The 24,200-nt window shown below is 43.7% G+C and overlaps 1 protein-coding gene across 2 annotated transcripts in view; it reads right to left on the reverse strand.

Annotated features, from left to right (window-relative positions):
* LOC129866932 (genetic suppressor element 1-like) overlaps window positions 1-23,830 on the reverse strand; it is a 37,170-nt gene extending 13,340 nt beyond the window's left edge. Inside the window, exons 1-3 of one of the 2 annotated variants that reach the window (XM_055939978.1) lie at window positions 23,668-23,830; window positions 3,581-3,757; window positions 1,488-1,690 (exon numbers count right to left, since the gene is read on the reverse strand). In XM_055939978.1, coding sequence (XP_055795953.1) covers window positions 1,488-1,690; window positions 3,581-3,755 — 378 coding nt within the window. In that variant the 5' untranslated portion in view covers window positions 3,756-3,757; window positions 23,668-23,830. Of the gene's footprint in view, window positions 1-1,487; window positions 1,691-3,580; window positions 3,758-4,640; window positions 4,857-23,667 lie in introns of those variants that run through there. The other variant, XM_055939977.1, reaches the window with a different exon arrangement.
* Between the last annotated feature and the right edge of the window lie 370 nt (window positions 23,831-24,200).

Raw genomic sequence — 24,200 nt, forward strand, 5'->3', positions numbered from 1 at the left:
TGCTTTGAATATCTTTGAATATCTCTCTCAGGGAAATCAGATTCACACCAGGCTTTCCAATAATGATCAAACACACTCCAGTCTCTCTCTGGTCTCTCTTTGGTCTTTGGTCTGTGATCTCTGATCTCTCTCTCTGATCTCTCTCCCTAGTCATTATCGCCTCTTTCTGGTCTCCATCCACCGTTGTAAAGAGGAGGATTAAGGGACAAAACAAAGCATGCGTGTGTCTGCATGCGTATATATGTATGTGTGCACGTGTATGTGTGTGTTGGGGTTATCCAGGGCAGAAGAAATTGCAGCAGCTCCCAGAACACACCTTGACCCCTGGCCTTACAGACACAGGACATGCTGTCCTTATTGGTTGAACTGGATGTACTCTGACTGAATGTGAAGCACCTGCTACATCAATGTACCGGAAGTCAAAACATCACATCCTTTCAATCTTTAACTTCCTTCATACTCCCCTTTATTCATCCCCTCTCCCCCTTTCTTTTTCAGTCTGTCCCACTTCCCCTCTCTCTCTCTGTCTCACTTCCCCTCTCTCTCTCTCTCTCTCTCTCTCTCTCTCTCTCTCTCTCTCTCTCTCTCTGTACCCCTTCCCCCATACTCTTTCTCTCTCTCCCCAACTTTCTCCCTCTCTCTCTCTCTCTCTCTCTCTCTCTCTCTCTCTCTCTCTCCCACTTCCCCTCTCTCTCTCTCTCTCTCTGTACCCCTTCCCCCCCACTCTTTCTCTCTCTCTCCCCAACTTTCTCTCTCTCTCTCTGTCCCACTTCCCCTCTCTCTCTCTCTCTCTCTCTCTCTTTCTCTCTCTGTACCCCTTCCCCCCCACTCTTTCTCTCTCTCTCCCCAACTTTCTCTCTCTCCCCCACTCTCTCTCAATCCCCCCCCACTCGCTCTCTTTCTCTCTCCCCCACTCTCTCTCCCCCACTCTGTCCATTTCTCTGCCTCTTTAACCCTCGCTCTCCTTGCTCTCTCTTTCTCTCTTCCGCTGACCCCTCTCTGAATAGGAGCCCCAGGGTAGGAAGCCGAGCCAGACAGACTGGTCTTTGTGAGGGGGAGAAAGGCTGCTCAGGGGGCTAACCCCTGGATTGTTTAGGGGGCTTGGTTCCTCACTCCAGCTTAAATACAAACACACATACACCGAGGGGTCTTGGGACAAAAGCAAATGTACACAAAGCTCCCTCAAACTACACACACACACCACACACACACAATCCGGAAATATAACAATTGGAGACAGCGTCTACAGCTACCGCTTTTTCTCTCCAGTATGGGTCCACTGGGTGACTCCCTCTTTACCCTCTCTCTCAGAGAGAAACAGAGATGGAGACAGAAATAGAGATGAGAGGGACGGGTGATTCTGACACATTGACTTGGATAAACGTTGGGACTATATCTTTAATGGTGGAAGTGGTAGCAGGAGGGGTGGGGGACAGACAGAAAAAGAGAGAGAAGAGTACTAAGGTTCTGTGTGTGTTTCTTCTTACCTGGCGCGCTTCTCCTCTCCAGAGAATGCTGCCGGTCTTGGTGGGAGTGGGGGCGATAGTGACTACAGATGGGGTGGAGGGAAGGCTGTGTCCCCGAATTGGGGTCTGGAGTGGTCCTGAAAACCCCCTCTTAGGAGTGTTGACTGGAGAACTGAGACTGGTGGCTGGAGAGGAGACTGGAGACTCACTATTGGGAGAAGAACCTAGGAGAGAGAGAAAGAGAGAGAGAGATAGAGAGAGAGAGAGAGAGAGAGAGAGAGAGAGAGAGAGAGAGAGAGAGAGAATTTCACAACAAAGAGGCCATCAGAAAGCCATTACTGTAAAAATTAGATGTCTCACTAATCAACACACACACAAAAGCAGCTAATGGGGCTCATCCAAGAGGGATGTGACAGAGAGAGAAAGAGAGAGGAAGAGGGAGAGAGAATTGGCGGAGGAGAGGGATGCCAGAAAAACAAATGGAAGAGATGAGTGAAAGAGAGAGGGATCGTATAAAGGAGATAGTATAAGGGATAGGCAGGGAGAGAACGAGAGAGTGAGTGGGAGTGGGAGAGAAGGAAAGTGAGGGCTAGAGAGTGAGTGGGAGTGAGAGAGATGAGTGAAAGAGAGGGTGAGCGGGAGTGAGAGAGAGGGACAGAGAGGGCAAGAGAGTGAGTGCGAGTGAGAGAGAAGGAAAGAGGGGGTGAGAGAGTGAGTGGGAGTGAGAGAGATGGAAAGAGAGGGCGAGAGAGTGAGTGGGAGTGAGAGAGAGGGAAAGAGAGGGCAAGAGAGTGAGTGCGAGTGAGAGAGAAGGAAAGAGAGGGTGAGTGGGAGTGAGAGAGAGGGACAGAGAGGGCAAGAGAGTGAGTGCAAGTGAGAGAGAAGGAAAGAGGGGGTGAGAGAGTGAGTGGGAGTGAGAGAGAGGGAAAGAGAGGGCGAGAGAGTGAGTGGGAGTGAGAGAGAGAAGGAAAGAGAGAGCAAGAGAGTGAGTGCGAGTGAGAGAGAAGGAAAGAGAGGGTGAGAGAGTGAGTGGGAGTGAGAGAGAGAGGGAAAGAGAGGGTGAGAGAGTGAGTGGGAGAGAGAGAGAAGGAAAGAGAGGGTGAGTGGGAGTGAGCGAGAGGGACAGAGAGGGCAAGAGAGTGAGTGCGAGTGAGAGAGAAGGAAAGAGGGGGTGAGAGAGTGAGTGGGAGTGAAAGAGAGGGAAAGAGAGGGCGAGAGAGTGAGTGGGAGTGAGAGAGAGGGAAAGAGAGGGCAAGAGAGTGAGAAGGACTTTCCTTCTCTCTTGCCCTCTCTTTCCCTCTCTCTCACCCCCACTCACTCTCTTGCCCTCTCTTGCCCTCTCTTTGAGTGGGTGTGAGAGAGAGGGAAAGAGAGGGCAAGAGAGTGAGTGGGAGTGAGAGAGAGGGAAAGAGAGGGCAAGAGAGTGAGTGGGGGTGAGAGAGAAGGAAAGAGAGGGTGAGAGAGTGAGTGGGAGTGAGAGGGAAAGAGAGGGCAAGAGAGTGAGTGCGAGTGAGAGAGAAGGAAAGAGAGGGTGAGAGAGTGAGTGGGAGTGAGAGAGAGGGAAAGAGAGGGCGGGAGAGTGAGTGGGAGTGAGAGAGAGGGAAAGAGAGGGCGAGAGAGTGAGTGGGAGTGAGAGAGAGGGAAAGAGAGGGTGAGTGGGAGGGAAAGAGAGGGCAAGAGAGTGAGTGCAAAGTGAGAGAGAGAGAAGGAAAAAGGGGGTGAGAGAGTGAGTGTGAGTGAGAGAGGGAAAGAGAGGGCGAGAGAGTGAGTGTGAGTGAGAGAGGGAAAGCGAGGGCAAGAGAGTGAGTGGGAGTGAGAGAGAAGGAAAGAGAGGGTGAGAGGGAGTGAGAGAGAGGGAAAGAGAGGGCAAGAGAGTGAGTGCAGTGAGAGAGAAGGAAATAGGGGGTGAGAGAGTGAGTGGGAGTGAGAGAGAGGGAAAGACAGGGCGAGAGAGTTGGTGGGAGTGAGAGAGAAGGAAAGAGAGTGTGAGAAGGAGTATGTAATAGCAGGTAATTACCTGCATTAGGAGCTAACACACAAACACGGATGGATGGATTTTGTATAGATGATATTGTCTGTCCTGAGGTAAAAGGAGGCGGGGTCCCTGTGCTAACCTCTGGGGTCTTCAGCCTGTTTGGCCAGTTGACGGAGAGCGGCAGCGAATCCGGAGTGAGCAGACTGAGCAGCCACACTCCCGTTGGCTAGCGGGGTAAGAGGGCTGACCGTCGCCGTGGTGCGAGTTGCCGTGGAGATCATTCCTAATGACCACGACTTTGACTCATGGTTCATACCTGGAAAGATAGAGGGAGAAGGGGAGGAATATGAGGAATATTTAGCCTTTTTTGGATTCTCTCTATCATAATAGAACAGTGTGTGTGTAACGGCTCTGAGAGATGGGGAAGGAGCTGAGGTCAAGTATAAGGTCAGAGGTCAGGTTAGTCTGTCAGAGCCGTGACAATGACACACACACACACACACACACACACACACACACACACACACACACACACACACACACACACACACACACACACACACACACACACACACACACACACACACAGGCAAGCAGACACACACACACATAGGCGCACACACACAGACACACACTAACATTATTAGTGTTCCCCCACTGCCCTCCCAGTGACCCACATACAGCTATTAGCACTGAATTTAACCCAAGCATCATACACTCTACCGCCCCACCCCCCCACCACTTCGACAGACAGAGAGACAGACACACACACTCAGATCCTTACAGCTACGTGTGTGTTGAGACATCACCACATCCTCTCTCTCTCCTATTCCCATTCCTTTAGCCCCCTTTCTCTCTGTTTCTCTCTCTCTCTCTATTTCTCTGTTTCTCCCTGTTTCTCTCTCTCTCTCTCTCTGTTACTCCCTGTTTTTCTCTTTCTCTCTCTGTTTCTTTCTCTCTCTGTTTCTCTCTCTCTCTGTTTCTCTAACATGCTCTTGAGCTTATTTAGCATAACTCACACAAACATGAATGCACACTCTGCCTCCATATTTCCCCCTTCCATGCTCGCTTTGGTTTGTTCATCTTTTCTCTCTCTCACTCACTGGGTCTCCTTCTCTCTCACAAAAATACATACACACTGATACACATGCTCACCACACCAGGCAAACATACACTAGGACATAACAAACAACACTCACCGGCACCCTGTTCTTCCTGCTGGCATTATCTTTTCTCTCACGCTCTCTTTCCCTTTCACACTCTCCCTCTTTCTTCTTCACGCTCCGTCTCTCTCTCATTCCCTCTCTCTCGCCGCCCCTCTCTGTCTTGCTCTCTCTATCTCTCCTTCTCTCTCATTCTCTCTGTCTTGTTCTCGCTCCTCCAGGAACAGCCCTCTCAGTCATGCAGCTGCTACACGATCACGTGATTCCCTCACTGTCCCCCTCCCTTCTCTTTCACCCTCTCTCCCTTTCTATCCCCATACCCTTATTTCTCCCCTCCATCCTTCTCCCCCTTCCTGTCTACCCCCTCCCTCTCACACCTCCAGCCACCTCTTCTCTTCTCCCTCTCTCCTCCCCCACTCTTAAGAATGAGGAGAAGCAAGAGGATGAGGATGGAGGGAGGAGCAGGGGTAGACTTCATCCATCACTCTGTCTCCACACATCAGCCCTGTCTGCTGCAGGGACCCTGACAGTGACATCTCTCCCCTGACCCCTGAGTCTATGCTTGGTCAGGGGGACAGGGACTGACGAGGGATGGTGGAGTGTTTAGAGTGGACAACATGACAGCCCAGCACTTACACACACATATAAACAAAAAATAACTCAGCCCTCTGTCTCTCTTACACACACACACACACACACACACACACACACACACACACACACACACACACACACACACACACACACACACACACACACACACACACACACACACACACACACAGTGTGGCAGGGGACCTGCTCTGACCTTTGTGTGTGTGTGGCAGGTTAGCGTTTTTCGTCATGAATATTGTTCTGGAGGCAGCTCTGCAGAGTGGTAACTCGCTGGCACAGGCACAAAGTCATAAAATCTTTTAAACATAACCTTAACTCTAACCACACTGCTAACTCTAATGCCTAAACTTAACCGTAAATGAACACCAAAAGCTCATTTTTGTTTTCCTGAATTTTTACAACATAGCCAATTTTGACATTGCAGCTGTGCTATCTAGTGGAAATTGCTCAGTTCTGCCGCAAGAACAAGACTCAATAAACGTCAACCTGTGTGTGTGTGTGTGTGTGTGTGTGTGTGTGTGTGTGTGTGTGTGTGTGTGTGTGTGTGTGTGTGTGTGTGTGTGTGTGTGTGTGTGTGTGTGTGTGTGTGTGTGTGTGTGTGTGTGACATTAGGATTGGTAAACAAGCATTTACACTGCCCATGCTCATTAACCCTGAGAGTATGTGTGTGTGTTATTTCCTGCTCTGTCATTACACCACGGAAGAGAATGGAACACACACACTGTAAACACCGCTCCCTCCTACCCTTTCAATTTTATACAGTAGCTGGCAGAGGATTTTATGTTCTACTGACACGGAAAGTAGGGTCAGAGCCAAATGTTTACAATCCTCGTAATCATGGCTGTAATATAAATTATGAGTGCAATGTGTGTGTGCATGAGGAATTGTAATCTCTCAAATTAACAGCCTCAATCACACAACATTATGACGTCAGTTACTGGCATCTAACAACACACATACACACACACAAAGTCACACACACACTATCTGCTGACTCAGTATTTGTGCATCATGCGTCACACATAGTATGGCCCTAAACATCTAATCTCCAGGGACAAGATTGCCAGCTAGCATCTTCAGCCCTGAGAAGCTAGGGAAATGGAAGGTACATGTACAGTAGTAATTACTGTACTGTAACTCATTACTAGATAACTATTTTATAGTGCAAACAATACAGTACATACAGTGCAACATTGAAAACACACATATGTATAAAGTTGAAGTCAGAGGTTTACATACACCTTAGCCAAAAAACATCTAAACTCAAATTTTCACAATTCCTGACATTTAATCCTGGTAAAAAATTCCCTGTCAGTTAGGATCACCACTTTATTTTAAGAATGTGAAATGTCAGAATAATAGTAGAGAGAATTATTTCAGCTTTTATTTCTTTCATCACATTCCCAGTGGGTCAGAAGTTTAAATTGTTTAACTTCGGTCAAATGTTTCGGGTAGCCTTCCACAAACTTCCCACAATAAGTTGGGTGAATTTTGGCCCAATCCTCCTGACAGAGCGGGTGTAACTGAGTCAGGTTTGTAGACCTTATTGCTCGCGCACGCTTTTTCAGTTCTGCCCACAAATTTTCTATAGGATTGAGGTCAGGGCTTTGTGATGGCCACTCCACTACCTTGACTTTGCTGTCCTTAAGCCATTTTGCCACAACTTTGGAAGTATGCTTGGGGTCATTGTCCATTTGGAAGACCCATTTGCGACCAAGCTTTAACTTCCTGACTGATGTCTTGGGATGTTGCTTCAATATATCCACATAATTTTCCTCCCTCATGATGCCATCTATTTTGTGAAGTGCACCAGTCCCTCCTGCAGCAAAGCACCCCCACAACATGATGCTGCCACCCCCGTGCTTCACGTTTGGGATGGTGTTCTTCGGCTTGTAAGCGTCACCCTTTTTCCTTCAAACATAACGATGGTCATTATGTTCAAACTGTTCTATTTTTGTTTCATCAGACCAGAGGACATTTCTTGAAAAAGTATGATCTTTGTCCCCATGTGCAGTTGCAAACCGTAGTCTGGCTTTTTATGGCGGTTTTGGAGGAGTGGCTTCTTCCTTGCTGAGCGGACTTTCAGGTTATGTCGATATAGGACTCGTTTTACTGTGGATATAGTTACTTTGTACCCGTTTCCTCCAGCATCTTCACAAGGTCCTTTGCTGTTGTTCTGGGATTGATTTGCACTTTTCGCACCAAAGTACGTTCATCTCTAGGATACAGAATGTGCCTCCTTCTTGAGCGGTATGACGGCTGCGTGGTCTCATGGTGTTTATACTTGCGTACTATTGTTTTTACAGATGAACGTGGTACCTTCAGACATTTGGAAATTGCTCCCAAGGATGAACCAGACTTGTAGAGGTCTACAATTTTTATTCTGACATCTTGGCTGATTTCTTTTGATTTTCCCATTATGTCAAGCAAAGAGGCCCTGAGTTTAAATGTAGGCCTTGAAATACATCCACAGGTACACCTCCAATTGACTCAAATGATGTCAATTAGCCTATCAGAAGCTTCTAAAGCCATGACATCATTTTCTGGAATTTTCCAAGCTGTTTAAAGGCACAGTCAACTTAGTGTATGTCAACTTCTGACCCACTGGAATTGTGATACAGTGAATCATAAGTGAAATTATCAGTCTGTAAACAATTGTTGGAAAAATTACTTGTGTTATGCACAAAGTAGATGTCCTAATCGACTTGCCAAAACTATAGTTTGTTAACAATACATTTGTGGAGTGGTTGAAAAACGAGTTTTAATGACTCCATCCTAAGTGTATGTAAACTTCTCACTTCAACTGTATATTTACTGCACAGACATACAACTATTTTAAAGGTACAAACAAAACATAGCAAAAAACATTTAAAAAATGAAATAGAGCTTAATTATAAATAAGACAGTAATGGTAATATTTCAACAAAAATGATTGTTAAACTCAAATATACAAATTGATTTAAAAAAAACAATATATATTTTTTAAATTAAAGTATAATTTTTGTAAATAATATCATAAATAGGACTGGTGGACTTATGTCACACATGCAGCTAACAAAATTATATGGAAAATTGCTGCTCTACTCTAAATTACAACCAACTAATTGCAGCATTGCCACAAAAATGGAAGAGACAAGTGGAATGGGGAGAAAGTAAAACCTTGTCTGTTGGCCCTGCCTTAAAGACCTAAATTGGCTAAATAAACTTATGATAAATAAAGAAGTATATCAGTTTCATTTAAGGACCAAATAAATTGACAGCTGTGCCATATAGATAGCAAATTAGTTGGGAAGAGATTTTTGATGTACCGATTCCATGGAAATGGTTTATGAACTAATACACAAAACGATGCTGGATTCAAAATGTAGAGTTTTTCAATTGAAATTATGACACAAAATTCTTGCAACCAATAGAATGCTATATATATGGGGATTACAACCATCCCAGCTCTGCAGATTTTGCCGTGTTTGTTTTGGTATTGTCATATGTAGCTTGTTTTTAGTCACAGGTTTTGGAATGGCTAAAGAATTGAACATTTACCTGGAACTGACTCTGCAAATACCACTGCTAGGTGATTTTAAAAATCATAGTAAATCGATCAATGATCTAATAATACTCTTGGCAAAAAAAAACATCTTTAATTTATAGTAAGTTGGATCTATAAGAATATAAAGGTTCAGAACTTTTGTGAAACTTCACTGCACAGTTGAAAAATATATTGCAAATAGAAATCAAAACTGGATGGTGTTCAGAGATAGACGGGAGGGGTTGAGGGTAGCTGAAGGATGGGAGTGAAAACAAACAAAAGATAAATATTGTAAAATATACTGTGTCCGTAAAATGTATATGTATAGGCAGGAAGTAGGAGCCTAAGTGTTGTTGTCCATTAGTGTACTCCATTTAGAAGGGGGGGGGGGGGCAGCCAACAATTGCTCAGCATTAGTGGGAACTGCTTCAAGAATGTTGGAAAAAGCATTCCAGGTGACGCTGGTTGAGAGAATGCCAAGAGTGTGCAAAGCTGTCATCAAGGCAAAGGGTGGCTACTTTGAAGAATCTCATATATAAAATATATTTTGATTTGTTTAACACTTTGGTTACTACATAATTCCATATGTGTTATTTCATAGTGTTGATGTCTTCACTATTATTCTACAATGTAGAAAATAGTGAAAAACCTTGGCTAGGTGTGTCCAAACTTTTGACTGGTACTGTATACATTTACACAAAAAAATATGGGGAATTGAAATTATGCAGACAATAACATTGATGGAAGCCAACATCTATCTGCAATATTATAGCTGATCTACCCCCAAATAAAACCCTGTAACCCTGTAATAGCCTGTAGCCAATACGACTCTTTTAACTGCTGTAGACTTCATGGAAACAGTTTACTACCACAATACAGGCTACTATCCTGTTAGGAGAGAGGAGAGGAAGGAAAGAGAGAGAGGAGAGAGAGAGAGAGGAGAGAGAGAGAGAGAGAGAGAGAGAGAGAAGGAGAGAGAGATAGGAGAGAGGAGAGAGAGGAGAGAGAGGAGAGAGAGAGATCAAAATATCACAGTAGACCCTAGCCAGTAAGCACAAACTATTCAACAATTCAACTTGGGAGTGAGAGAGAGGGAAAGACAGGGCGAGAGAGTTGGTGGGAGTGAGAGAGAAGGAAAGAGAGGGTGAGAGGGAGTATGTAATAGCAGGTAATTACCTTCAACTTTTCTTCTAAAACATATTACAATACTGAATAATGCAAACAAACCATATTACACTCTTGAATAATGCAACAATCCACAAGCATGTGCAGACAATTCAAGGGTTTATTTTCTCGTCCTTACACATTCAATTAGCTGACATTACACAGCTAACTCCTGCTAGGTAGCTAGTTAACTAACAACATGCTTCATGTTCAAGTAATGTTAGCATATCAATAATTAATGTTTACCCCTTCTATACGAATATAAAAGTACAGCAATGTTATCATACAGTGTCATTCATATTATAATATAGGCTACACATCTAGGTTATGTTAGCTAGCTAGCTAAACAAAGTCATTTCTGCATCCTCACATAAATCTCACATGAATGCTGACATTTAGCTGAACCTTAGCTAGACAGGAGCTCTTAGGCTTACACTAGCTACTGTATCATATTAAAGTTATCTTAGAACAAACCAGCCTTCATTTGATCAATTTCATGGAAGTTATTATGGGGTTAAAGCAAATTGTGACTGAAAACGTTGATAATTCCCTGGGGCCTAGTGTAAATTTCACACTAAATTTCTGTGTGCACCATTTCTGAAAAGTCTGCAAACTTATCATAAAACTGTGTGTGTGAACCAGAATTGAAAACATTTTTTTACATTTTTTATTTCAATTTTATTTAACCAGGTAGGCTAGTTGAGAACAAGTTCTCGTTGACAACTGCGACCTGGCCAAGATAAAGGAAAGCAGTGCGACACAAACAACAACACAGAGTTACACATGGAATAAACAAACATAACACAATAGAAAAAATGTATATAAAGGAGTAAGATAAGGGAAGTAAGGCAATAAATAGGCCATAGTGGCAAAATAATTCCAATTTAGCAATTAAACACTGCAGTGATAGATGTGCAGAAGATGAATGTGCAAGTAGAGATACTGGGGTGCAAAGGAGAAGAAAAAAAAGAACAGTATGGGGATGAGGTAGTTGGATGGGCTATTTACAAGATGGGCCATGTACAGGTGTAGTGATCTGTGAGCTGCTCTGACAGCTGGTGCTTAAAGTTAGTGAGGGAGTTATGAGTCTCCAGCTTCAGTGATTTTTGCAATTTGTTCCAGTCATTGGCAGCAGAGAACTGGAAGGAAAGGCGGCCAAAGGGGGAATTGGCTTTGGGGTGACCAGTGAAATATACCTGCTGGAGCGCGTGCTACGGGTGGGTGCTGCTATGGTGACCAGTGAGCTGAGATAAGGCGGGGCTTTACCTAGCAAAGACTTATAGATGACCTGGAGCCAGTGGGTTTGGCGACGAATATGAAGCGAGGGCCAGCCAACGAGAGCATACAGGTCGCAGTGGTGGGTAGCATATGGGGCTTTGGTGACAAAACGGATGGCACTGTGATAGACTGCATCCAATTTGCTGAGTAGAGTGTTGGAGGCTATTATGTAAATTACATCGCCGAAGTCAAGGATCGGTAGGATAGTCAGTTTAACGAGGGTATGTTTGGCAGCATGAGTGAAGGATGCTTTGTTGCAAAACAGGAAGTCGATTCTAGATATAATTTTGGATTGGAGATGCTTAATGTGAGTCTTGAAAGAGAGTTTACAGTCTAACCAGACACCTATGTATTTGTAGATGTCCACATATTCTAAGTCAGAACTGTTCAGAGGAGTGAAGCTGGACGGGCGGGCAGGTGCTGGTAGCGATCGGTTGAAGAGCATGGATTTGGTTTTACTTGCATTTAAGAGCAGTTGGAGGCCACGGAAGGAGAGTTGTATGGTATTGAAGCTCATCTGGAGGTTTGTTAACACAGTGTCCAAAGAAGGGCCAGAAGTATACAGAATGGTATTGTCTGCATAGAGGTGAATCAAAGAATCACCAGCAGCAAGAATGACATCATTGATGTATACAGAGAAAAGAGTCGGCCCGAGAATTGAATCCTGTGGCACTCCCATAGACACTGCCAGAGGTCCGGACACCAGGCCCTCCGATTTGACACACTGAACTCTGTCTGAGAAGTAGTTGGTGAACCAGGCGAGGCAGTCATTTGAGAAACCAAGGCTGTTGAGTCTGTCGATAAGAATGTGGTGATTGACAGAATCGAAAGCCTTGGCCAGGTCGATGAATACGGCTGCACAGTAATGTCTTTCATCGATGGCGGTTATGATATCGTTTAGGATATTGAGCTTGGCTGAGGTGCACTCATGACCAGCTCGGAAACCAGATTGCATAGCGGAGAAGGTGCAGTGGGATTCGAAATGGTTGGTGATCTGTTTGTTAACTTGGCTTTCGAAGACCTTAAAAAAGTCAGAGTAGGATAGATATAGGTCTGTAGCAGTTTGGGTCTAGAGTGTCTCCCCCTTTGAAGAGGGGGATGACCGCGGCAGCTTTCCAATCTTAGGGAATCTCAGACAATACGAAAGAGAGGTTGAACAGGGGGAGAAATGGGGGCGGCTTAGGCAAGTTGCTGTGGGGGGGTGCAGGGCTGTTGACCAGGGTAGGGGTGGCCAGGTGGAAAGCATGGCCAGCCGTAGAAAAATGCTTATTGAAATTCTCAATTATCGTGGATTTATCGGTGGTGACACTGTTTCCTAGCCTCAGTCCAGTGGGCAGCTGGGAGGAGGTGCTCTTATTCTCCATGGACTTTACAGTGTCCCAGAACTTTTTGGAGTTCTGCAGGATGTACATTTCTGTTTGAAAAAGCTGGCCTTTGCTTTCCTAACTGTCTGTGTATATTGTTTCCTAACTTCCCTGAAAAGTTGCATGTCGCGGGGGCTATTCGATGCTAACTCAGTATGCCACAGGATGTCTTTGTGCTGGTCATGGTCAGTCAGGTCTGGAGTGAACCACGGGCTATATCTGTTCCTGGTTCTAAATTTTTTTAATGGGGCAAGCTTATTTAAGATTGTGAGGAAAGCACTTTTAAAGAATAACGAGGCATCTTCTACTGACGGAATGAGGTCAATATCCTTCCAGGATACCCGGCCCAGGTCGATTAGAAAGGCCTGCTCACTGAAGGGTTTTAGGGACAGTGATGGGTGTTCGTTTGACCGCAGACCCATTACGGACGCAAGCATTGAGGCAGTGATCGCTGAGATCCTGGTTGAAGACAGCAGAGGTGTATTTGGAGGGCAGGTTGGTTAGGATGATATCTATGAGGGTGCCTGTGTTTACGGATTTGGGGTTGTACCTGGTAGGTTCATTGATAATTTGTGTGAGATTGAGGGCATCAAGCTTAGATTGTAGGATGGCCGGGATGTTAAGCATGTCCCAGTTTAGGTCACCTAACAGCATGAGCTCTGAAGATAGATGGGGGGAAATCAATTCACATATGGTGTCCAGGGCACAGCTGGGTGCAAAAGGTGGTCTATAGCAAGCGGCAACGGTGAGAGACTTGTTTCTGGAAAGGTGGATTTTTAAAAGTAGAAGCTCAAATTGTTTGGGTACAGACCTGGATAGTAAGACAAAACTCTGCATGCTATCTCTGCAGTAGATTGCAACTCCGCCCCCTTTGGCAGTTCTATCTTGTTGGAAAATGTTATAGTTAGGGATGGAAATTTCTGGGTTTTTGGTGGTCTTCCTAAGCCAGGATTCAGACATGGCTAGGATATCCGGGTTTGCAGAGCCTGCTAAAGCACTGAATAAAACAAACTTAGGGAGGAGGGTTCTAATGTTAACATGCATGAAACCAAGGCTTTTACGGTTACAGAAGTCAACAAATGAGAGGGGAATGGGAGTGGAGCTAGGCACTGCAGGGCCTGGATTAACCTCTACATCACCAGAGGAGGAGTAGGATAAGGGTACGGCTAAAGGCTATAAAAACTGGTCGTCTAGTATGTTCGGAACAGAGAGTAAAAGGAGCAGGTTTCTGTGCGCGGTAGAATAGATTCAATGCATAATGTACAGACAAAGGTATGGTAGGATGTGAATACAGTGGAAGTAAACCTAGGCATTGAGTGACGATGAGAGAGGTATTGTCTCTAGAGACATCAATTAAGCCAGGAGAGGTCACCGCATGTGTGGGAGATGGGACAAGAGGGTTAGCTGAGTCATATTGAGCAGCGCTGGAGGCTCTACAGTGAAATAAGACAATAGTCACTAACCAAAACAGCAATGGACAAGGCATATTGACATTAGGGAGAGGTATGCGTAGCCGAGTGATCATAGGATTCAGTGAGTAGCTGGGCGGGCTGGAGACACGGCGATTCAGACAGCTAGCGGGCCGGGGAGTGCAGGCTAGCAGAAGGGCCTTAGAGGGATATCGCGATGGAAGAAGTCTGTTGTAGCCCCCTCGTGCGGTTACGTCGGCAGACCAAGTCGTGATGGATCAGCAGGGGTCCATGTAGTAAAAGCTTCCAGGCCAATTGGCAAAATAGGTATAGTAGCCCAAGAAATTGGTTGATGGACCTCTTCAGCTAACAGTCCGATATGCTCTAGACAGCTAGCGGGCTGCGGCTAGCAGATGGGCATTCAGGGGACGTCGCGACATAGGAGCCTGTTGAAAAACCCCCTCGGGTGGATTACGTCGGTAGTCCAGTCGTGATGGATCGGCGGGGCTCCGTATAGGCAATTAAAGGGGTCCAGGCCAATTGGCAAAATAGGTATTGTAGCCCAAGGAGTGGCTGATGGACCTCTTCAGCTAGCCGGGAGATGGGCCTAGCAAAGGCTAGCTCCAGGCTAATTGGTGCTTACTTCAGGACAGAGACGTTAGTCATGAGAAGCCAATCGGATAGCAGCTAGCTAGCTGCAATGATCCAGGTGAAGAGGTTCAAAGCTTGGGGTAGGAATCCGGAGATATGGAGTTATTCTGTCTCTCACTGTTCAAATAAACCTACCATTAAAATTATAGACTGATCATTTCTTTGTCAGTGGGCAAATGTACAAAATCAGCAGGGGATCAAATACTTTTTTCCCTCACTGTATATATATATATACGTATATTGTTTTCAGTAAAAAAAATATATAAATGATAACGCAATTAAATAAATGATTCCCTCTTTTCTGCAATTTTCCCTATCTTTGGTTATGTTACCCTGGCCTTGCTGCCTTTTTTACAATTGCAAGTTTTGGCACATTCATTCCAGCAACATAGCATCCTGCATCCCACTGCTGGTTCACTTTTGAAGCTAAGCAGTGTTGGTCCCTGGATCGGAAACCAGATGTAATGAAAATAATAATGTATACAAATAAATGTGAAAAAAATATCACGTGGGGAGTTTTTTCTTCACGAGGGAAAAACGTGAAAAATGTTTGTGAAACTTCACACGTGTCCGAAAACCACGTTTTTCACGTGAAATTGTTCACATGCTTTTTTCACATGATTTTTTGGGGTCATGGCCTCTTTCCTTCACAATCTTCTCTTCTGTTTTGAACACTGATCTGTAAGGACTACACACTTAGAAAACAAGGTGCTATATAGAACCTAAAAGGGTTCTTCGGCTGTCCCCATAGGAGAACCCTTTGAAAAACTATTTTTGATTACAGGTAGAACCATTTTGGTTCCAGGAAGAACCCTTTTGGGTTACATTTAGAACCCTTTCCACAGAGGGTTCTACCTGGAACCCAAAAGGGTTCTACCTGGAACAAAAAAGGGTTATCCTATGGGGACAGCCGAAGAACCCTTTCGGAACCATTTTCTCTAAGAGTGCAGATAGGTGAAAGCTTTACTTCTGTACACCTATCCAGTCCTTTCACCTAGGATCAAGTAATGAAAGAAAGCTAGGAAACCAGGAGAAGAAAGAGCAATAAAGGGAAAGAGAGGGGGGGGGGGGGTTGTAGAATTGGGACTGCGCCTATACCGGTTCTGTTCCTGGAGTCTCCCATTGGAGAACAATAATAGAACCATTCTATGGGCAGTTTGTCAGCATAATCACACTGTAATCACTGTTTCTGTGATAAGAGCTGCTTATCATTGTCTCTAGGATTAGGAGAGCTCTCATGAAACAGTGTTATATTCTCTCTCTCTCAATTTAGTTCAATTCAAATGGGCTTTATTGGCATGGGAAACGTGTACATTGCCAAAGCAAACAACATCCACAAAAAACAACATCAAAACATTAAAGTAAATATTGCACTCATAAAGGTTTTAAAAGAATAGATGTTTCAAATCAGCTATGTACAGTGTTTTTAACAATGTATAACTAGTTGTAGTACGAATAGTAGGGGAAGATAAGTAAACAGATCAATATTGGTGGTATTTACAATGTTCTTTGTGCTCCACTTGTTGCACAGTTTTCATGGCAACGGGCCACGAATCTTGCTGCTGTGATTGCACATTGCAGTATTTTGCCTAACAGTTATGTGAGTTTATCAATGTTCGGTTTGTTTTCAAATTATTTTGGGGTTTGTGTGATCTGTGGGAAATATGTGTCTCTAATATGGTCATACCTTTGGCAGGAGGTAAGGAAGTGCATCTCAGTTTCCACGTCATTTTGTGAGTAGTGTGCACATAGCCTTTCTTCTCTCAAGAGCCAAGTCTGCCTATGGCAACCTCTCTCAATAACAAGGCTATGCTCATTGGGTCTGTACATAGTAAAGGATTTTCTTTGTTTAGGGCCAGATAACATTCCAGTTTGCTCTGTTTTTTGGTTGATTCCCTCCAGTGTGTCAAATAGTTCTCTTTTTGTTTTCTCACAATTTGTTTGGGTATAATTGTGTTGCTGTCCTGGGGCTCTGTTGGGTCTGTTTGTGTATGTGAACAGAGATCCAGGACCAGCTGGCTGAGGGGACTCTTCTCTAGGTTAATATCGCTGTGGGTAAGGGCTTTGTGGTGGAATGTGTGGACATCGCTTACTTTTAGGTGGTTGTAGAATTGAACAGATCTTTTCAGGATTTGGATATTTAGTAGGTATATTCTTAATTCTGCTCTGCATGCATTGTTTGGAGTTTTGCAATGAACATGAAGGATATTTTTGCATGAGTCTCAATTGGGTGTTTGTCCCATTTTGTGAATGCTTGGTTGGTGAGTAGACCCCAGACCTCACAACCATAGAGAGAAATGGGTTCTATAACTGATTGAAGTATTTTTAGCCAGATCCTAATTGGGATGTCGAGTTCTATGTTCCTTTTGATGGCATGGAAAGTATTATTTGCCTTGTCTATTAAATCGTTCAGAGTTTTGTGGAAGTTACCTCTGGTGTTGATGTTTAGGCCGAGGTAGCACAGGAGGTTGGTGGCAACTTAATTGGGGAGGACGGGCACGTAGTAATGGCTAGAGCCGAATGAGTGGAATGTATCAAATACATCAAACACATTTTTCCCATGTGTTTGATGCCATTCCATTTGCTCCAGACATTTTTATTATCCGTCCTCCCCTCAGCAGAGGTAGGTATAATTACTTGTGTGCTCTAGGGCTATGGTATCTAGATAGTATTTGTATTTGTTGTCCTGGCAACTGGACCTTTTTTTGGAACACCATTATTTATGTCTTAATGAGATTTACTGTCAGGGCCCAGGTCTGACAGAATCTGTGCAGAAGAGCTAGGTGTTGCTGTTGGCCCTCCTTGGTTGGGGACAGAAGCACCAGATCATCTGCAAACAATAAACATTTGACTTCAGAGTCTAGTAGGGTGAGGCCAGATGCTGCAGACTGTTCAAATGCCCTCACCAATGGGGCTCAAGCTGCATCCCTGTCTCACCCCTTGGCTCTGAGGAAAGAAATATGTGTACAAGGATTGTATAATATATCATGTTCTCCCCCAACACTGCTTTCCATCAATTTGTATAGCAGACACTCATGCCAAATTGAGTCAAAAGCTTTTTTGAAATCAACAAACCATGAAAAGATTTTGCTTTTGTTTTGGTATGTTTTTTGTTGTCAATTAGGGTGTGCAAGATGTATATATGTGGGGTCTGCTGTTGATGATACTGCAGAGGATTTCTCCGAGGTTACTGTTGACGCAGATTCGAGAGCTGAGGACAATGTTGAAGAGTTTAAGAATAGCTCATTTGAATTTGTGATCTGTATATTTTATAATTTTGCTTACCATCAACACCACAGTCCTTTTTGGGTTGGAGGGTTTGTATTTTGGCTCATCCAATGTAATTGGAGAATTCAGTTGGTTCTGGTAGTGTTTAATAGCTGATTCGCAAATGATCGTGTATATGTGTTTGCTCTTGGTTCTTTGTTATATGGCAGAAAAGGCTGGAGAAGTGGTTTATCCATACATCTCAATTCTGGATAGATAGATCTTCATGTTGTTGTTTGTTTAGTTTGTTCAAATTTCCCAGAAGTGATTTGATTCTATGGATTCTTCAATCACAATGAGCTGTTTTCTGACATTCTGACATTCCTTCTTTTTTCTTATTGTATTTCTGTGTTGTTTTAGTGTTTCCCCATAGTGAAGGCGTAGGTTCAGGTTTTCTGGGTCTCTGTGTTTTTGGTTGGATAGGTTTCACAATTTCTTGGTTTTTGCATTCTTCATCAAACCATTTATTTTTGTTGTTCGTTTTCTTAGGTTTTCTGCTAGAATTGTTTTAATTTGATATGTTAGCTGATAAGTCAAATATACTGTCCATTGCATCTATACTATGCTTCTTGCAGGATGACAATGTCTGTATTTCTGATTTATTTTGTGAAGTCTGGGTTACTGCTCTTTAGGCCAAAGGCAGATTAACTCTCAGACCGTGCATATTCCAGGATGAGATAGTAAAATCTGGTGCCTGGTGGTGCTGTGGTCTTGATTTAGGTTCTCTCGGCGTGGGTCCTCTCAACGTGGGTCCTCTAGGTGCAGGTTCATGTGGAACCCTCGCAGGTCTGGGCGGGGTGTCCATTGCTCTGTTGCTCTTGTGTTAGGTGCTGGAGCTGCAGCAGAGGACGATGTCTTTCAGGGTCCTTGCAAAAGTAGGGACTGTTGCTTTGTATCGGTGGACCTGGTCATAAAGACTGTTGAAGTCCAGGTTAGAGTGGTGGGCCAGGTAAACATTTTTTTTAAGCACAGTCACAGGAAATTCTTGCTTTTACCCTGCTGTATGGTAGCAGGGTGAACGTATTTTTACTGTAACAGGGTGGAGATAACCACTTCTGAGTTGGAAAAAGTGGAAGAAGCTTTTTCAATCACTGCCTTGAGTTCTGTGGCCACCCTTTCCTGCTGTGCTCTCAGGTCGTCTGCGCCTTTGTGAATTATTATGTGGCTGGGTGACCCTAGTTGTTCTTCAGATAGCAGGTCTAGGTCACACTGGGTGTTTGGGCACCAGAGTTTAGACACTGTGTGCCTCTCTCTCTTCCTCGCCCCTTCTTTCTCTATGTGTCACACTTGGTCCTCAATACCAACAAGACCAAAGAGATGTGCATAGACTTCAGGAAGCGTACAACACCTACCTCTGCAACATCTATCAGAGGCCAGAATATAGAAATTGTAGAGGAATATAAATATCTGGGTGTCTTTTTGGACAGTAAGCTTCAGTGGAGTAAATGTACAGACCAGATCTACAAAAAGAGCCAACAGAGACTGTACTTTCTAAAAAAGTTGGGTTCTTTTAACATAGACTGTACTATATTGACTCTGTTTTACAAATCCTTTATTGAGAGTATTTTAACTTTTTGTATTGTTTGTTGGTTTGGCAATGCCACTGTCAGTCAGAGAAACATTCTGAGAAGGATAATTACCACAGCAAGTAAGGTACTTGGAGTCAAACAGACAGGCCTGGATGAGATCTTTAAGGTCAGGGCCCTCCGTAAGGCTCACAAAATCATTTTAGACCCAAGTCACCCCCTGTACCTGGACTTTGAATTACTCCCCTCTGGGCGCAGGTATAGGGCACCCCTCAGCAGGAAAAATAGAACAAGACAATCATTTGTGCCAGGTGTGATATCCCTCTTAAATAGCTCGGGCAAATGTTCCCATTGACCCCGTAAGGCCAGCAGGTTAGTCTTTTCTTCTTCTTTTTTTCTTTTTTTAAATTATTTTTTTTCTTTTTAATTTTTAATTTTTTGTATTTAAATGTTTTTAACATTTTTTTAATGTTTTAAATGTTTTATTTCTTATTTCTTACTATTATTATTATTATTTTTTTATTGGTGCGTGACTGTTATTGAAAGTTGTATTGTCAATCTTGTTTTGTATTTAACGCCACTTTAAATGTGTACATGACACTGCAACAAAATTCCCCATGGGGACAATAAAGTAAGTAAGTAAGATAGTAAGTATGTGTGTTGTGTTTGCTAAGGAGGCTGTGGTCTAAATCCATTTGGTTGACACCTGGTTACCCAGCCTTAGGGCCTTGGGCTAACTGTCTGTGAGGAACAGACTGTCTGTATCTCAGTGGTCTACAGCAGAATCATACTCATCTCTCTTCTCCACGCATGCACACAAACACACACACACACACACACAAACACACACACACACACACACACACACACACACACACACACACACACACACACACACACACACACACACACACACACACACACACACACACACACACACACACAACACCCAAACCGCTCCTCACAGACAGGTGTTTAATACAGAGTACCAAGAGGGAAAGTAAGTTGGTGCATTCAAACATTAAGTCATATAACTGAGTAACTTCAGGATGTTTTTAGCATAAATACCTGGAACAATGTATTAGATGGTATGATTATAATCTGCTTATAAACCATTATTGGTTCATTTGTTTACCGTTTGTAAATTGTTTGTAAATCATTATCATACCGAATCAAAATGCAGAGTTAAGAATTAAAATAGAATAGGCCCATACAGTTTTGTAAAGTGAAGTGAACGGTAGAGCACCCAGCCAGGTCTGTTAAAGATTGACTTTGAAATTGGATGTCTATCCATGTCCTGAGGACGTTGGGAACTGCCTTCAAAACCAGACACTAGGGGCAACAGTGAGCGCTATTACAATCAAGTAGGTACAGTTGAAGTCGGAAGTTTACATACACCTTAGCCAAATACATTTAAACTCAGTTTTTCACAATTCCTGACATTTAATCCTTGCAAAAATTCCCTGTCTTAGGTCAGTTAGGATCACCACTTTATTTTTAGAATGTGAAATGTAGAGATAGTAGAGTAGTAATAGAGAGAATGATTTATTTCAGCTTTTATTTCTTTCATCACATTCCCAGTGGGTCAGAAGTTTACTTACACTCAATTAGTATTTGGTAGCATTGCCCTTAAATTGTTTAACTTGGGTCAAACATTTTGTGTAGCCTTCCACAAGCCTCCCACAATAAGTTGGGTGAATTGTGGCCCATTCATCCTGACAGAGCTGGTGTAACTGAGTCAGGTTTGTAGGCCTCCTTGCTCACACATGCTTTTTCATTTCTGCCCACACATTTTCTATAGGATTGAGGTGAGGGCTTTGTGATGGCCACTCCAATACCTTGACTTTGTTGTCATTAAGCCATTTTGCCACAAATTTGGAAGTATGCTTGGGGTCATTGTCCATTTGGAAGACCCATTTGCGACCAAACTTTAACTTCCTGACTGATGTCTTGAGATGTTGCTTCAATATATCCACATAATTGTCCGTCCTCATGATGAGATCTATTTTGTGAAGTTCACCAGTCACTCCTGCAGCAAAGCACCCCCACAACATGATGCTGGAGGACATTTCTCCAAAAAGTATGATCTTTGTCACCATGTGCAATTGCAAACCGTAGTCTGGCTTTTTATGGAGGTTTTGGAGCAGTGGCTTCATCCTTGCTGAGCGGACTTTCAGGTTATGTCGATATAGGACTCGTTTTACTGTGGATATAGATACTTTTGTACCGGTTTTCTCCAGCATCTTCACAAGGTCCTTTGCTGTTGTTCTGGGATTGATTTGCACTTTTCGCACCAAAGTACGTTCATCTCTAGGAGACAGAAAGCGTATCCTTCCTGAGCGGTGTGACGGCTGCGTGGTCCCATGGTGTTTATACTTGCGTACTATTGTTTGTACAGATGAACGTGGTACCTTCAGGCATTTGGAAATTGCTCCCAAGGATGAACCAGACTTGTGGAGGTCTACTATTTTTTTCTGAGGTCTTGGCTGATTTCTTTTGATTTTCCCATGATGTCAAGCAAAGAGGCACTGAGTTTGAAGGTAGGCCTTGAAATACATCCAAAGGTACACTTCCAATTGACTCAAATGATGTCAATTAGCCTATCAGAAGCTTCTAAAGCCATGACATAATTTTCTGGAATTTTCCAAGCTGTTTAAAGACTGTCAACTTAGTGTATGTCAACTTCTGGCCCACTGGAATTGTGATACCGTGAATTCTAAGTGAAATAATCTGTCTGTAACAATTGTTGGTAAAATTACTTGTGTCATGCACAAAGTAGATGTCCTAACAGACTAGCCAAAACTATAGTTTGTTAACCATACATTTGTGGAGTGGTTGAAAAACAAGTTTTAATGACTCCAGCCAAAGTGTATGTAAACTTCCGACTTCAACTGTAAGTAAGTAATCCTATGACTCTGGATCTGAAGTGTCTTGGATCCCAGTCGTGGACACTGTTTTTTTTATTTTTTTTATTTGAACCTTATCCAAAACCTTAACCATTTGGAATGAGTGCGTAAACTTAACCCTTAACTTTTACATTTTACATTAAGGAGAAATGGAACAACACAGAGTAGCAATAGCAACCAAAACTCTTTGAAATTTGACGTTGGGAGCAACTTCGAAATTTGACGTTTGGAGAACGTGGTTGAACGTCTAATTCTACAGTGAGATTGTGAGAGCTTGTTGAATGCACCTGTGCAGTCCGGGCAGACGGCAGGTAGCCTAGCAGCCACCTAAGTGAAAAATCTGTTGATGTGCTCTTCAACAAGGCACTTAACCCTAATTGCTCCTGTAAGTTCCTCTGGATAAGAATGTTTGCTAAAACACATTTTTTTCCTGAAGCCTATAGGAGAGGAGACTTGTTGGTTTAGTGTAGGCTACTCTACCCCTGCTGAACAGCTGCTCTACCACAGGTCAGCTGCACATTGTGTGTGTGTGTGTGTGTGTGTGTGTGTGTGTGTGTGTGTGTGTGTGTGTGTGTGTGTGTGTGTGTGTGTGTGTGTGTGTGTGTGTGTGTGTGTGTGTGTGTGTGTGTGTGTGTGTGTGTGTGCGTGAAATGGCTTATCTCCTCTGCTGCTCAACACCTGCTACAGCTCGTGTATCTACCCGTCTGTGGGAAAGTGTGTGTGTATGTGTTTGTTTGGCCTACTCTACCTGCTGGGAGTGTAGCCTACACACAAAGCGTATCTGATCCATTTGAATGCAGAGCAATGAGGCCGGCGGCATTAAAGTAGATAAACATGATGGTGCTGTTAAAGGTCCGTCTACCTACAGAGGAACTTATGTAACATACACCCTCATGAGTAGCTACTCTTCATGGAGTAATGACTTTCCAACCACACAGCTAAACAAGACGACTTGCTTGGCCCTCTGTTTGACTAAGGACTAGTTTGCCAGCTACTGAACTTCCACAGCAAACATTGACACAAGCTGTTATTGACTAGGCTACGCTTCAATTCTATAATACAAAAAACATAAATGGGTATTAAATTAATCATATAACACATACCACAAGAAAGAGAGAAAGAGAGCGAGAGATCCATCCTCACTACAGACATACTGTACCACACAGCGGTAGCCTACATGGAGAGCGCAGAGACGAAGACGGCCGCGGCATCAGTAGTGCGTATCTTTCCCTCTATCTGATTCAATCAACTTCTGGAGCGATAACACACATTTCACACGTAGGCTAACCACATAAATTAACGAGGTACACGAGCACTAAACGCCCATATACTACTTCAACTAGTTTAGGCTACTTACCTCGTAAACAGAGAAGGTTAAATCTTCTGTTTTGCGTTAATCCCAGTATAAAAGAATAACCATCGGCTACCGCTGTTCCTTGGCATAGACTCAGATGAAATAGCGAGGCTCTCGCGCGCGAGCTTTCTCTCTCTCTCTCTCTCTCTCTCTCTCTCTCTCTCTCTCTCTCTCTCTCTCTCTCTCTCTCTCTCTGTCTCTCGCGCGTGAGCTCTCTCTCTCTCTCTCTCTCTCTCTCTCTCTCTCTCTCTCTCTCTCTCTCTCTCTCGCGCGCGAGCTTTCTCTCTCTCTCTCTCTCTCTCTCTCTCTCTCTCTCTCCCTCTCTCTCTCGCGCGTGAGCTTTCTTTCTCTCTCTCTCTCTCGCGCGCGAGCTTTCTTTCTCTCTCTCTCTCTCTCTCTCTCTCTCTCTCTCTCTCTCTCTGTCTCTCTCTCTCTGTCTCTCTCTCCCTGTCTCTCTCTCGCGCGCGAGCTTTCTCTCTCTCTTTGCCTCTCTCTCGCGCGCGAGCTTTCTCTCTCTCTCTATCTCAATTCAAGTG

This window comes from Salvelinus fontinalis, chromosome 12 (assembly GCF_029448725.1).
Source record: "Salvelinus fontinalis isolate EN_2023a chromosome 12, ASM2944872v1, whole genome shotgun sequence".
Taxonomy (NCBI): domain Eukaryota; kingdom Metazoa; phylum Chordata; class Actinopteri; order Salmoniformes; family Salmonidae; genus Salvelinus; species Salvelinus fontinalis.